General features: G+C 28.6%; 1 protein-coding gene across 1 annotated transcript; it reads right to left on the reverse strand.

Annotated features, from left to right (window-relative positions):
- Positions 1-6,884: 6,884 nt before the first annotated feature.
- LOC112737362 (purple acid phosphatase) lies at positions 6,885-11,083 on the reverse strand. Its single transcript, XM_025787232.3, has 8 exons — positions 10,420-11,083; positions 9,832-10,032; positions 9,604-9,715; positions 8,867-9,096; positions 8,148-8,286; positions 7,832-8,052; positions 7,583-7,704; positions 6,885-7,204 (listed from the first exon to the last, which is right to left on the reverse strand). Exons 1-8 carry the CDS (start codon positions 10,603-10,605, stop codon positions 7,003-7,005), a joined length of 1,413 nt encoding a protein of 470 aa, XP_025643017.1. The 5' UTR covers positions 10,606-11,083; the 3' UTR covers positions 6,885-7,002.
- Positions 11,084-17,137: the final 6,054 nt, after the last annotated feature.

The following is a 17,137-nucleotide window of genomic DNA, read 5'->3' on the forward strand; positions in this document are numbered from 1 at the left end:
AAATATAAAAAATTATTAACCAAAATTTTGATAAAATTATATTTTAATAATTAAAAAATTATTAAAGGATATCTTAGGAAAAAATAATTTAATTATTAAATTTTTTAAAAATATTTTGGTAAAAATATAATTTAATAAATAAAAAATAATTTATTAAATGATATTTTGGTAAGCAAAATTTAATGATAAAAAAATAAAATATTTGTTAAAGGATATTTTTGTAAAAAATATTTTTTTTTTTGAAAAATAGATAAAGTTAACATTAGTTAATAAAAAAATTTAAAATAGATTAAAGATGAATTTTTTAAAAGTTATAAAGGAGAAGAATGTATATTTTATAAATAGAGGGGAGGGGAGCGTCATTTTAGCATCTCGCAGAGAAAGGGAGTAAAATTTTCTCTTATATTTAACTCTATATTTTAATTAGCATTTTACTTCTTCTTCATTAAAATTTTAAAATATTGTATTTTTAATTAAACCTTTTTTTATTTTGTCTTTTTAATAAAATAAACTTTTTAATAATGAAAAGAAACTAAGAAAGCATACAAAATCAATTATTTAGTAACCAATTTCAAGCATTTTTTTCTTTCTCGTCTAAAATAATCTTTTTCTCCCTCATTCCCACTTTGAAATGTACACTTTTATGAAATTTTAAACAAACATTTAATAGTTGACTCTCTAAATATTAATTTGCTAGTTATAGTTAAACTTTCAAATAACAAACTTCAAAAGTCCACAATTTTTTTCCAAAAAAAAAAACCTTTGCTCCCACTCTTTGCTTCTTTGTTGAATGATAATTTGATTGGATCAAATTATCACCATAAAAAAAAGTAATATTTGTAACAAAAAAAATTATTACAAAAAATTGAAATTTTGAAATAAAAGAATTTTGTAATAAAAAAAGGACCGTTGCAGTATGTCCCATTATAAAAAATTTTTAAAATAAAAAATAAAACTATTAAAATTTAAAGTAATATTTTGTAACAAATTTTTCTGATACAAAAAATTAAAAGTCGTTACAAAAGTGATAACAAATTTTTATCTTCAAAATATTTTTGTGACAATATATTTTTTCCTATCATAAAATTTTGTTACAAAATGTAACTTGATTTTGTAATATTTTTTTCTTTAGTTACAAAACACTATTTATTTTATAATAATTTTTTAATACAAATTACACGTATAATTTGCCAAATTATATTATTTTTTAATTAATTAATATATTAACTAATTTACTTAGCAAGTCAACATTTATATAATATATATTAGCATAGATAGTTCAAATATCTTTCATTTAACTAAGATTGTTTTATAAATCTTCAACCTATAAACTTTAAGGTACAAACTAACAAGACACATTGAAAAATCCTAATGAACTAGATAGATACATAGGACAAGAAAAACAAGGAATTATAGATCTCCAAAATATAAACTACAAATTACAAACTCCATCATGTTCATACATCTCCTTTCAAAAACAGTGAAGTATTATGTATCAAGTTGTATAACCTTGGTGATTGTAGAACAAGACTCTCAACATCTCTAATGTATAAAATGATGGGAGCAGCTTCTGAGATAGAAACCAAGACCTGCACAAAGAAAATGTTCTTAGAACTTCTTTTTCCGAAATCTATGTAATAGAGTAGGTTGTTATCAAATATGAGATAATAAAAGTTTAAGAAAATTAATTCACCTGATAAAGTGACAGAACAAATAGCTTTTCATCGAAACACAAGCTACTCATGCACTTTAAAGGAGTTACAAACAAAATCTGAAATAATAAGCATAATATTGCAACACAATAAAAAGCAACACTACTTATATGCTTTAAAACAGTTTTCAAACCTTCAACACCAATACTTTGTTGATGTAAAGTATCTATAAGATCAAAAGATAGTTATAAAATGAAATTAGCAATTAATATCTAAGACAAGATCAATAAAAATATGATGTCAATTAATGTAATTCTAAAAAATTTTGTCTAGAAAATTTGAACTTTATTTTCTCTAGTACCTATAATTTCAAATTGTTTAGTTAGCATAAACATGTGAGAAAATCACACAGTCAACATAACCAAAAGGTTTAACTAAATTATTGTATTTTTATAAAAATTTGGATATAACTTTTACTAAAAATATATTTAAACCACCCTTACGGGTTTTCTCAACCTCAACAACTCATCAACATTTTCTCTACAATTATCAAAATAATATACTCTCAAAAATATCTGATAATAGCATAAAAATCTATTCTTAAGTCTCATAGGCCATAGCCAAGGTTATTACCAAAAATAACTACGACAGTCTAATTTCAATTATATTTTTTAAATACCAAATGAATTTGGAATTGCACAACCTTTATATCCATGCAACCGTCTCGGATTAGGCTTTCCATTAAACCAAAAATCACAATTTTTCGCTTACTCTAACTTCGAGAATATAAACAAAACCGTGACTGCTTTGCAGTGTCTTAAAAACTAGAAAACAACAGGAGCGTACAACGTTCAAAATTCCATATAAAATCCAAATTAAATCCAACCACCTTCAGAATTAACATGGTTAAACTTAACTTATCCAAATTTCTTTTTCAATTGGTTCCAGGTCAATATCATTTTTAATAAAAAAGTTACATAATTTGAAAGTTAGGTAAAAATAAGTCAAAATCTGTTTTAGAAACCAACAAGTTTAGTATCTTTCAACTCGTATAACTTTTACTACAAAACTTTAAATAGGTTAAAGTTTGGTTTATAGACTCCTAACTTATCTAACAACAAGTGTGTCTTAGTTGCAACCCAATTGCATTTCAATTTTAAGAGTTACAAGCATTGAAAATTGATACATAACTTGCTAAAAACTGATTCTCTCTAGCTTTAATCATTAACTTTCAAAAATTCACAACTCCCAATCCTTAACTCCTAAAATTCTGAAGTTTTAGAGCAATGAACCAAGTAAATCAAATTTTAAAACAAAATTGATTTCGCCCCAAAACACAGCTTGTTGAAATCGCAACAAGACAAACAAGTTGCTGCCCTGTTTGAACTTTTCTGCTGCAGGACGGATTTATCAATCTAATTTTAAAAATTTGCCATAAATTGTGTATTTAACGAAAATGCCTCAAATTTTTCAGTCCAGCTCTATACATTTTCAAGTTTAATCCAGACTTGGTCTCACACAATTCCGATCATCACAGAATTAGTTATAACTTTTCAAAATTTCTGGCTTCAGTTAAAAGTAATGCAGAAGATCAGATTTCACAATTCAACTTTAAAAAATCATAACTAATTCTCCAGTTAATACAAAACCTTTAAAATTTAAATCTTAGCAACTATACTCATTGTAATTCACTTTAACTTTTAATCTCATTATTTCAATCATTATCGAATTACTGCTTTGCTTTTTAAAATTACCATTTATCTCAAAAAATTAGGCTTCTTATAAAAATTTAATATTTTAAAATTGTATTGTTGTTACAAAATATTATTATTATTATGTAATAATTACTAATTGTTGTTATATAAAAATAATTTTTTGTAATAATTTTAAATTTGTTACAAAACTTTTGTTACAAATATTTTATTTTCTTGTAGTGTATGTAATGTTGATTATGTTACTTTATGATCTCTTTTATGTATAGTATTTAATTATTTATATCATTCACTGACCAACAAAATCAATGACCAACCAAATCAATAATAATGAAACTACCGACATTACTTTACACCGATTTTTTTTAAATGAAATAATTTATAATATATTTACCAATTTTCATCTTTTACCTATTTCGTTTCGTTTATACGTAAATGAGATAAATTTATAATTAATAATCTTGTAAGTTTATACTAAATTCTTAAAAATAGAAGTTTTAAATAATAGAAAAGATATACAGAAAAGATAAACAATTTTTTTTTTACCAAAAATAGGAAATTCGAACCCATGACCTTTTAAGTGAGTATAGGAAGATTATGTCATTTGAGCTATAACTTATTAATAAAGATAGATGATTTCATAATAATAGAAAAACTAAACGGTTTTAATTCATTGACTAGTAGGCCTTTTGAAACTACCTATCTAAAATTAATACATTATTTTCTTAAGAACCAACCTATTTAAATTGTATTAAAAAAATAAAAAAATAAAAATTTTGATAAATAAAATTTTAACTATATATAATTTAAATTTAAAATTTTTAATATAACAATTTTTAAAATTCTTCTTGTATTCTTTTTGAATACTAATTCAAATGTGTTAATTTCTATAACAATTTAGTTTTTAATATGTGTATATTGATACTAAATTAAATTTTTAATATAACAAAGTTTTTATTTTTTTAAATTTTTTATTTTTTTAGTATTAATTTAAATGTATTAGTTTATAAAAAATATTGTACTGATTTTAAATGGACAGTTCTAAAATTGTCTAGTCGCTCACTAAGTAGGAGTGTTATCGGTTTGGTTTGGTTCTTACAGATATACAACCGTTCGGTTTGCTGTTCTTATAACAACCAAACCGAACCAACAACAGTTTGGTTCGGTCAGTTTTTTGGTTTTTAATTCCTAATGAACATAATATGAATCACAAAAACTAGAGGTTTAAAATAGTCAATAAACTGAAATAATAAGAGTACATCACATTCAAATTCAGTACATTTTTAATCCATCCGAATAACTAAACAATAAACATAAAACAAACACAGAATGGAGAATTCAGAAGCGAAAAAATGAGGGGTTAGGGACTTAGGTTTGGCGCTGAGAGCTTAATAGACGCTGAGTGACTTGGGCCTTGGGATTGGAGATTTTTGTTGTTAGGTTAAAGGTTAAAATGGTTAAAACATTGAAATGTATGCATATCTTCGGTTCGGTTTGGTTCGGTTTCTATTGAGCCAACTGAAAACCGAACCGAACCAATCGGTTTTGTCAGAAAAAATGATTTTTTCGGTTTTCAAGTCGGTTGTTGTAATTTTTGGTTCGGTTTTGCGGTAATTTTCGGTTCGGTTCGGTAACTTACACCTCTATCACTGAGTAGTGAGTTAAAACTGCTCATCTCTCCTATTATTTTGAAACCATTCATCTTCTCTATTATTTGAAATCATGTTATTGTTGAAACGTTCTATTTTTAAGAGTTCGGTATAAATAAATAAAGTTATTAATTTAAAATTTAAAATATAAATGAGATATAAATTAATTAAAATCGATTTAAACAGTAACAAACTATATCAAATTTTTTTAAAAATTGATCCAAATTAAATTATTAATATTATTGATTATTTTTAAAAATTATATTTTTATATTTATAAATACAAATATCTCGTTTATTTATCTCATTTTTAAAGGAGATACATGTATTTTTTTCAAATTCTATATATCTCATTTGCAAATGAGATAAAATCAAATAAATACTGATTTTAAAATAATAGAATATTAAGAATTAGGAGGAATATTCATATCAGTGAGTCAACTATAAATAAGGCATGTTAGAGTTCTAATATAAAAAATAAGTTGTTATTGTACTGAACTCTTACTGGTAAAATAGTTAGCGACACGTGATTTAAAATTACTCATTTAAAATCAACACATTATTCTTTAAAAACCAACATATTTAAATTAGTATTCAAAAAGAAAAGAAATATTAAAAATTTTTATAAATAAAATTTCAACTATATATAATTTAAATTTAAAATTTTTAATATAATAATTTTTAAACCTTTTCACATACTCTTCTTTAATACTAATTCAAATATGTTAGTTTTTACAATAATTTAATTTTAATATGTGTGCATGTTGGTACTAAATTAAATTTTTAATATAACAAAAATTTTAAAATTTTTATTTATTTTTTATTTCTTTGAATACTAATTTAAATGTGTTAGTTTTTAAAATAATATTGTGCTTATTTTAAATAGATAGTCGCCCACTAATTAGTGAATTAAAATCGCTCATATTATTATGAAATTGTCCACCTTCTATTAGGGGTGACAAATTGGCCTAAACCCGCCGGCCAGCCCGCGTAATATGCCAAAAAAGGTGGGTTGGGTTAGAAAATTAGAACCGCCAAATAGTAAAATTTCGTCTAACCCGCACCGCGGGCTTTGGCGGGGCGGGTCCGTTGGGCTTAGTGTTTTTTTGGCAAGGGGTATTTTTGTAATTTTTTTGCCAAAACTCAACTTTTCCTAACCAAATTTACAAGAGAATGAAGATGAAAATTGAATATTTTAGATTATGTTTATTTTGTTTTCGAGACAATATTTATAATTATGTTTTGAATTATGTTTATTTTGCTTTGAAGGCAATATTTATAATTATGTTTATTAGATATTTATAATTACAAAGACTTTAATGTTTGTGAATATAAAAATTATAATTTTTTTATACATTTAAAAATTATAATAGTTAAAAGTAAAAAAAAAAAAAGATATTTGACGGGTTTAGCCCGCCAACCCGCCGCTTGGCAGGTGGGGTGGGATTTTGGGACTGCCTCACTAGACAGGGCGGGGCGGGCTTCCCGCTTGCCACCCTATCTTCCATGTTATTTTTGAAATGTTCTATTTTCAAGAGTTCAGAATAAACAAATAAAATTATTAATTTAAAAATTAAAATATAGATAAGATATAAATTAATTAAAAATGATCTAAATAGTAACAAAATATATTGATTTTTATTTTTTAAATTAGTCCAAATTAAAATATTAATATTTTTTATTATTTTTAAATATTATATTTTTATATTTACAAATATACATATTTCATTTTTAAATGAGATAGGTATATTTTTTCAAATTTCATATATCTCATTTGCAAACGAAATAAAGCCAAATAAAATCGTGTCTTAATTCGTTTACACTGTAAACAAAATAAAAATAAAAATAAATAAATATGCTATAAATGATCTATATCCATAAATAAAATATTTAAATTATATATTTAAAAAAATCCTACTTAACACTGAGGATAAGATAATATAATATAATTATTCTCAAAAATAAAATAAAATACAGGTACATCCGTGACTTAATATGAAACATGAGTTGTGGAATCGTCAACAGGATACCAATATCTATTAGAAAACCACATGGAATCAGCTTCCACAGCATATCCATCTTGATTCCTATGCCAGCTATAGTAAGCATGAGTTCTGTTCTTTATGTCAAAAATGGCATGTCCAAAGCTTGCTTCTCTGTATGCTGAGTAATCTGGTTGTGGTTCTGTCATGCTGCATTTTTAAAATAATGATCATATTAGATATTGTCGCGTAATAATTACTTTTTTCGTTCTAAAATATATGTCGCTTTAGAGATTTAATATATTAAAAATTCAATGTGTTTTTAGAAAAACGATATCCAAATACATTGAATTTTTAATGTATTAAATTTTTTAAGTGATTGATATTTTTATAAGGAAAAGAGCAACTAACCATTATCATATCAGTAGTGACCAACCGGTTAGCCAATAATATTTAAAAATATTGACTAAATATATTATTGGATTGTTAAACTAAAAGTATTAAGTTACTAATATAAATTAAAATTGCTGAATCTTAAATTTTTGTATGATTCCAATACGTGAGTCATTATGCATGTATAGAACTTACTTGTTTGCCAAGCCTTCAATGTTTCCTCCATCACCAATGGTTATATATACTGGAGCTGAGTTATCTTTCACAGGATTGCATCGCCCGTTTGTAATGTTGTATGCAATATTGGACACACGTTCCTTCAAACATAACATATATCAAATTTGAAGTGCAATGTTTGAGGCTTAATTAGACTTATTTAATTAGTGTCACACTCAAAATTCAATAGGCTTAGTTTATTTTGAGAAATTATATTTTGTTACTTACAGATCGTTCATAGGCATGAACGTGGCCGGCGAACACGACATCAACCTTGTGCTGCACAAACCAGGGCTCAAACATTACTCTCATTGTTTCACCTTCCATGTAGTGGTAGTTGTAGCTGTTATACCAAGGTGAATGCAAGAGAACAATCAACCATGGAGTCTCTGTCCTGTTAACTTTTGGTAGCTCTTCTTCTAGCCATGTGTATTGTGGTGTATATTTCCCTAAAGGAAAAAAATTTTGTGTCAGTTACTGAAACTATTTTTTATATAAAGTTTTATTTAACTAATTATTAAAAATGATGTAATTATATGATTACCATAAGCTGAATATGAGGCCAATACGATAATATGTGCTGATGCTCTCTTGATAGAATACCAAAAGGGTGCTGTACTCTGTGACGCTCTATAAGGAACATGATACCTATGTGTATATGGCTTGAAAGGTACACTTTCACCCTGCAAAAGAAATTATCTATTTGTATCAAAACTTTACTAGAAAATGAGAGCCATAGAAACGGGTATATGTTGAAGGGTAGCCATAGAGAAACGGTTGAGTTGTCTTGGTTTGACCTCAAGATTACAGGTTCAAGCCGTAAAAATAGCCACTATGTGTTATTACTTATTAGGTTAGGTTGCATACATTACACACTTTGATGTGGTCCTTCTTTAGATTCTGTGTTAACATGAGATGTTTGTGCACCAAACTGCATTTTTATGAAATTGGGTATATGGTACATGATACAACAAAGTAAAGTATGTTATGTGGGAAGCATACATATAATATTCTTATAAATGAATTGTGATTCTGTACATTGATACGCTATAGGTTACTTGATTGGCAAATTCATGTAATTATGAGTTAAACCAAAATTTTAATTGTTATGCACTGCTAGTGTATAAACAACATGCATGATGTTATCTAATCAAATGTTTGTACTCACAAAATTTCTAATAACATGGGTGGTAAAGCCAACTAGAGAGTTTGATTTTGGATCAAATGCAAGGAATTCAATTAGGATTATGAGAGAAGGCTTACAAGTTCTGGAGCAAAATCAAGTTCATGGTTGCCTGCAACCCAAATCCATGGTTGATAAGCAACACTCCTTTCTATAAATCTTCCCCAAGTATCCCACCTAACATTATCATGATAAGGGTAATGATCTGCATAAGAAAGGTCTCCAACAAACATCAAAGTTTGTCCTTTTCTTGGGTTCATTTCATAGTGTGTAAGAGTTTTATTTGAATCATATGTTTGACCAAGATCACCTGCACAATATAATGCCACATCAATTAATAACTAACGTATAGGCCTATTGGGGGCAAAACAACATGCAGCATTATTTTGTTCCTAATTTCATTTTCTTGGTTATTAGTTATTACTATTAATATTATAACATGACTACCATGTCAGTTTATTTTCACTTGTTAACTATTCAAATAGCAAGATTAAGATAAGATTTTTTAAAATTAGAGAGTAAAATTTAAACTGAAAAATTTGTATATGCTTTTAAAAAAAGTGAAACTTCTCAAAATGGGTCATGCATGTTAATTTCAGAAACATGGACTTAAACTTTTTCAAGTTACGAAATGCAATATTTTTTGTGGTTTTGTGGTTTTTTATGTTTTGTAGGTATATATTTTCTTCTGTAACGCGAAATAGGTTAACCCATATTTTTGTATATTACTTCAACTACCCATTCAATATACCAACTAAAGAACTATTTAAAAATTAATTTCTATAAAATTTAAGGGATACAATTTAATTGAATTTACCTATGAGACCAAATGTATATGGCACATCAAGACCAACTTGAGGAGGAGTCACAAACCAAAACCGCCGTGTTGTGTTCAAAAGTCCAACTTCATAGTAATATTTGGTGTTATACTGCCCAAAATTGAAGCATATATATGATAACACAAATGACACTTTTCTCTTTCTGAAATTGCTACAAATATATATAAGATGGAGTGCAATGGAATAATAGAGAGCTGAGGTAGTACCTCCAAATTGGTGATGGTGCAGTGATGAATAAAACCAGAAGTGTAATTGAAGAATGTGTAAGTAACATATTTTCCTTTAGCAAGCTTCTTTTGCTTGCTGTTTTCACTCCAATAACGCACTTCATTGGACCCTGGTTCATCTATTGTCACCCATGACACTAACATTGCTTTCCCATTAAGGTCACCTTGTGTTATATGAACCTTTACATTTAAAGTGTGAATAATTATGCATATATTTATTTTTGTCTTATGCTAAAATTCGTTCATACCAAACTTTAAACATTTCAATGATAGAAATTGGTATAACATATCATAAAATTATTTATCCTAAAAATTTTAAAAATTTAATTTTGATGTATTATTAACGTAAAGTAATTTTACATATGTATTCAATTATGTAACGTCGCATAAAAAAAATAACTACTTTTCACATTAACTACGTGAATAGTCATCCAATAAAATAGATATAATTGTATAAATATATAAAGCATTTTACATTATCAGTATATTAAAATTAAACTCTAAATAAAATTACATGAATGATTATATATCTAATCGACTAAAATAAAAGGGATGGAAGAAAGGTACTTGCTGTGGAGCATTATAACCAAGAGGTATAGCAAAGACATCACTATCCAGTGGCATATCTAGAGTCTTCTCCACTTTCCTAACATAAATGCTGGTTACATGTCCACTACACAAGGCTGTGACATTCAGAAGCAAACACAAAGCCAAGGCTAATGTTACAAAACTAGGGAAACCCGAAATTCCCATTTTCTCAAACTCTCAAACATACACCCCTCGTAAATTTAACACCACACTTCTTAGTACGGGTTTATTTATAATAATATATAGCCATATATATATGTTTAGTAACTAAATGTTGGTAAATGGCATATTAGAGGAATGCTAAGGGGGACAGCAACTTTTGTGATTTGTAGCCATCAAATAACCATTAATGATGATTCTAATGGTGTGAAATTTTATCCAATGACTCACTTTTCTTTGCTGGTTACATGCTGGCCAAAATTTAATAAAGTTGTTGGCTCTCTAGACTTTTCCTGGCATATTAATCAGGAGGAATAAAATGTTGGTTAATAGCTTATTGACATTGGGATTTGGGAGGAATATCCAGATTAATTAATTAGAGGTAAACTAACGAAGCAATGTGTACGAGGAGAGCCTTCCAATGCAAGGAAACCATTGTCATACATCGTTTTCTTCGAAGACAGGATAAAACGGTTCAGACAAGAAGAACAGTTGTATGAATAGAATAGAATAGAATAATGGGATGCAATGTAATGCAATAAGCTAAGGTTGAGTTGAATATTATAGTATATTATATATACTCTATTGTGTCGCTTGGGATCAAGAGAGAGTTTTACTTACTTGTCATTCAGATTTCAGACCATGTAAGTTTTTATAAGCCTTAAAGCTTCATTAACGGCTGGCACAAGTCATATGTTTATAAATGACATTTTTGTTAATGATCTCTTTAGAGTAAAAAGACATTTTGAAATTGGAAAAATCACGATTTTAATAAAATTAAAACGAGACTCGCACGATGTGATGTGCGCTGAGAAATAAATTATTTATATTAAAAATATTTATTTGATAATTTATATATTATTTTATATAATTATTCAATTAAAACATAATATAACTTAAAATTTAATTTATTATTTTAAATATTTAAATTTATTTATTTAAAAAAAAACATAATTTTTTTAATATTTTTTTACCAAATAAAAAATTGCATTACTTGAAAAAGTGATACACTGACCATGAAAAAAAAGGGAAAAGTTCATAGAGGAACTCCCGCTAGCAGCAACTGGTCTTCGCCTAAATTTGTTTCTTTTTTTACATTTAGTTGATATTGCGATGTTTTTTGATTTACAAATAAAAAAACGAATAAATGAAAAAAAATATAATATAAAATTATGAATTAATTTTATAATTAGATATATTTAAATATACTTAATAAAAATATGTATCAAATTTAAATTTATTTAAATTTTTTTAATAATTAATATGAGAAATTAAAAAATAAAGAACAACAAGTACTATGTATAAATAAATCAAGTAATAAAGTCACAAAAAAAAAATAAATCAAGTAATATAATAATAAGAATTTTAATATATAAAAATTATAAAATTTAAATATTTATAGTTAAAAATTTTTATAATATATATTATTATGATATTTATAATTAAAAAAGTTATTTATGATATTTTTTAATTCGATAAATTAAGAATTAATCCCATTTAAAAATTTGTTGTTCATCAATAAGTTTGATGCAAATATAATGCGAAATTTGGAACATTCTATTTTTTTTGGTATTAGATTCGAAACATTTGAAATAGTTCTAAATAGATCCTGGTCCAGGTCCAGAAAGTAAAACTTATCCAAAAAGAAGAGAAAAAAAAGAGAGTTAATATTTGCCTATTTGGTTCAATTACAGATCCAAAGAATTCAAGTAAGGCCCAAAAAAACCAAACAATAAACAGTTATTATTGCTGCAACTGCCTAGCTCATTCTTCTTCTCAACTCTAGCTTCCAAGTCAACACAAGTAGCTGAAGTCAACTTGCTTAGATTCAAGATTCAACACATGTCAAGTAAATCACAGCTCCACTTACTTCATTTCTAGTTTCTTGATTGACAGGTTAGCTTCTCCTCAGCTTCTGTCCTTCTTTCGCAACAAGACCTACGAAGTACGAAGCTGCCGAGGATTTGAAGCTGCGGTTACTCTCAGTGAACTGTGTCCTCGTGGATGCAGAGGAGAAGCAGATCGTCAAGATATGGCTCAACGAGCTTCGAGAAGCTCTCTACTATGCCGAGGATCTTCTTGATAAGCTTGACACTCAGGTTTTGGAATACAAGGTGAGGTCTCAGTCACACACCACATTGGACACTGTAATAGACTACTTTGATTCTGTTTCTCCTTTCGCTAAGTCGTTGAATCGTAGCCTTGAGAAAATAAATCTAAGGCTTCGTGTTTTGAGAGACTATCATATTAAACTGCTCTTCTACCAATGACAACAATAAAGAGTACGGCCCACAAATTTAATCCAATAGAATTATAATTTTAGTAAAAAATCTTTATCTTATCTTTAACTTTATCTTTTTATCTTTCTTAAGCCAATACTCTATATATACTTAGTTTTACCTTCATAATTTACAATTTTCAATCAATTAATGATTAATAAAATTTTTTCATCTTTTCTTTTACCAGCAACTTCATTCGAAGCCTCTTTTGAACTTTTCGTCAGTCCAGTACTTTTCTTTCATAACACTTCCTTCCAATAAAGAAGCTCGTCCTTCAAACCAACTTGGGCTTTTGTCAAATTCAACTACTCATTATCTTTGTTCTTTCAATACTTTTTCTATTGTTAACAATTTTTTAAATCGAGATTCATTCTTGAATACTTGGGTCATTGATTCTGGTGCCACAGATCACATAGCATCAAGGTTCGGAAAACCGGACCGGTCATCAAACCGTTCTAGCTACTGGTTCACTGGTCTAACCGGTCCAACCGGCGGTTCAATCGAAAAAACCGTTTTAAAATAAAATAATAAATAAATTATAAATAAACATCCTAAAATATAATTATAGTATAATATAAATATTAAAATAGTTTTCAAATTTAAAAAACTACATTAAATGTCATCAATCAAATTCATATAATCTTATTAATATACAAACTCAAATTAAATAGTATAAAGAAATTTCAAATATTAAATGTCAACATAAAGATTTATCAATCATCAAAACCTCAAGATGTTCTTGTGAGTTTTTTTTTTTGTTTTGGGATAACTATTTAAATATATTATGTAATTATGATTGTGATTTCAACTATTGTGCTAAAGAAACCTTCAAGTAACAAGGATATGTTAATGGTGGTGGTGTCTTTCCGAGGCATCAATGTCTCCTCATCCAGCCCCTCCAATTTCTTCAGCTAAACCAATAACAAAAGGAATAGTACCAGAAAATGAGGTAGTTAATGGATCATCAAATGAGAAGCTTTTTGTTATTGCAATTTGCAAGTGAAGATGAATGGGCCAATGCACGTTTGAATGTAGCAACTTAACAGAACTTAACAACAACAAAAGTTAAATACTAGCAACAAATAATCACTCTAAACCCTGAAATCAATAACTATTTCAACAAAAATTAAAAAACATCATACTTAAAAATTAAAAAACGGCAACAACAGCATAACAAATCCATTTTAATCAACAATTTCAACAACACAAAATCAATGATTTAATTAATTTCAGATTCAAAAATCACAAATCAGAATATCAGACATTCAAAACACTAAACCTTCACCTAGCAATTACAAATAAAGCCAGCAAAACCAGCACAACCAGCAACTACACATCAAAGCCATTAGCAAATTTGAACAAAAAAATTAGGAGCCATCAGCAAAACCAACAATTAGAAAACAAAGCCAGCAATTACAAAACACTAAACCTTCACCCAGCAACTACAAATCAAAGCAAAACCAGCAACTACAACACAATGAAAAACATATATGAAATTAAAAATAGCCCCACAACACAATGAACAATAACAAGTTAGGAGCCATCAGCAATTAAAAACAGGAGCCACAACACAATGATTAACCATATTCTTAACCTAAAGCAGGAGCCATCAGCAATTAAAAACAGGAGCCATGACCCAAGAAGAGTAAGTTTTCAGCATTAAAAACAGATATGAAATTAACAAGACCATATCTAAATTCTGCCTACAGCATTCAACAATATTGCAAAACATTACAAGTTTACAGCATTAACAAAACAACAAAACACTAAAACAGAGTAACAGTTACATAATAGAGTAAGTTTTCAACATATTAGGTGTTCTGGACCAAAACAGAGTAACAGTTACAATTGTCTAGCATATTAGGTGTTCTAGACCAAAACAGAGTAACAGGTAGAATTACAAAACAGCAAAATACTAAAACAGCAATATTAGCCTATTAGGTGTTCTGGATACAAATCACATAACAGAGACAGTTTTCAGCATTAGCAACCAATCCAAACATACATACAAGAAAGAACATAGATACAAGGAATTGAAGAACAAAGAACGAATTTTCACAGCAATCAGAACCATACATACAAGGAAGACCGAAGAATAAAGAACGAAGAACGAAGACTGAAGTCTAAAAAACGAAGACTGAAGACCAAAGAAGAAGAAGAACCAAACTTCAAACCAAGACCCAAGAAGAATTGAAACAATATGGATCAAAAATTGAAGAAGAAGCTCAAAGAAGATGAAGACGAGGAGCACTCACCTGACTTACTGGGTTCCTGAGGACTTGGGACGGCGGCGGCGCTGACGACCTCTGAACGGCGGCGACGATGGAGGGCTACGGTTCGGGATTCCTAGGGCTAGGGTTCGGCGATGATGGAGTCCTTGGAGTGAGCTGTGAGGTGATTAGGTGAATCTGAGTGAATGGGGAAATGGGGGGTGGAGAACGAGTGTTATCGGATTTTTATTTTTTTTTTAAAAGTAAAAAACGACGTCGTTTTAAGAGAACCGGCTGGTTCTCGGCCGGTTCGCCGGTTTTTAGACGGTTATTTCCCAAGCGGTTATAGGGAGAGGACCGGACCGCTTGCGTCGCCGGTTTCCGGTTGAACCGGTTCGACCGGCCAGTCCGGTCCGATTTTCAGAACCTTGCATAGCATCAAATTTGTCTTGGTTTATTTCTTACATACAAATTTCTCCTATTATTGTTCATTTACCAAATGGTTTTCAAACTACTGTTTCTTATAAAGGCATCGTTCAATTTTCACCATCCTTGGTTCTTCATGATATTCTTTATTTACCTTATTTCAACTTTAATATTATCTCTGTCTCAAAAATTACTTCAGCACTCATATGTGAACTCACTTTTTCATCTTCTTCTTGCACTCTACAAAGCAACAATTTGGGGACGATTGATTTGGTCAGAATGAGAGAGGAATTATATGTCTTTGAACCCAATTTCGGTAAAAATTCATCCACTACACGCTCCATAAATTCAATCAAATCTCCACCCATTACACCTTCAAATATATGTCATTTTCGTTTAGGACACCTTTCTGGACAATGACTTAATCATTTACATAAACAATTTCCTTTTATCTTCATGCATCATGACGAGGATTGTGACATTTGTCATCTTTCTAAGCAAAAGAAACTTTCATTTTCTCAAAGTTTTAACAAAGCCAATGCAAGTTTTGATTTATTACATTTTTATATTTGGGGTTCGTTTCGACAAAATTCTATTCATAATCATAAATATTTTTTTACTATTATTGATGATTTTAATCGCTTTACATGGGTTATTTTATTAAAATTAAAAGGAGAAGTGCAAAATCATGTAAAAAATTTTATTACTTTAGTTGAAACACAATTCAACTCCAAAGTCAAAACTATTCGTTCCGATAATGGACCAGAATTTATTTTACATGATTTTTATTTTTCAAAGGGCACTATTCATCAACGTAGTTGTGTTGAAACTCCTCAACAAAATGGAAGGGTAGAGCGCAAGCATCAACATATTTTGAATATAGCTCGTGCTCTTATGTTTCAATCTAATTTACCATCATCTTTTTGGTCGTATGCTGTTAGACATGCTGTTTATTTACTTAACAGAGTTTCATTATCCGCAATTAATTTTAAAACACCATTTGAAATTTTATTCAATCATCCACTAAATTATCATGACCTTAAAGTTTTTGGATGCTTATGTTTTGTTTCTACGCTAATGGCAAACAGATCAAAATTTAATCCAAGAGCCAAAAAGGCTGTATTTATTGGCTTTCAACATGGTTTTAAAGGATATATTGTTTATGTTTTAGAAGATAAGAGAATTGATACTTCTAGAAACATGATTTTTTATGAAATGATCTTGCCCTTAGTCACAAAAATGTCTAATTCCATACACTCAACCCAATATTGCCAAATACACCTTCTCAAAAACAAGATTCAGTTAGTCTTCCAGTTAAACCCTCACTAATGCCCATTGACCCAACTCCATCTAGTTCTTTATTTTCTCCAACAACCTCTCCTTCTTCCTCACTATCGTTTCCTAACCAAGTTGAACCCATGACCACCGAATCACTTTCAACACACACACCCATCTCTCCTTCCGCACTAGACACCAGTCTACCATTACCTTCTCATCCCCTGTTACCTTCTTCACCACTTGAGCAACCTCATCCTCGTCATTCCGACTGGCCTCACCGACCTCCAACATATCTCTTTGATTACTTGTGTAATTCCTCTCTCATCTCTACAAATCAATCTCCCT

The sequence above is a fragment of the Arachis hypogaea genome, chromosome 13 (assembly GCF_003086295.3).
Source record: "Arachis hypogaea cultivar Tifrunner chromosome 13, arahy.Tifrunner.gnm2.J5K5, whole genome shotgun sequence".
NCBI classification, from domain to species: Eukaryota; Viridiplantae; Streptophyta; class Magnoliopsida; order Fabales; family Fabaceae; genus Arachis; species Arachis hypogaea.

Coding starts and splice junctions, on each gene's coding strand:
- LOC112737362 (XM_025787232.3), bottom strand. CDS start 10,605: ATGGGAATTTCGGGTTTCCCTAGTTTTGTAACATTAGCCTTGGCTTTG. Junction 9,716..9,831: donor GCACCATCACCAATTTGGAG/GTACTACCTCAG, acceptor AATTTTGGGCAG/TATAACACCAAATATTACTA. Junction 7,205..7,582: donor ATTGAAGGCTTGGCAAACAA/GTAAGTTCTATA, acceptor TTAAAAATGCAG/CATGACAGAACCACAACCAG.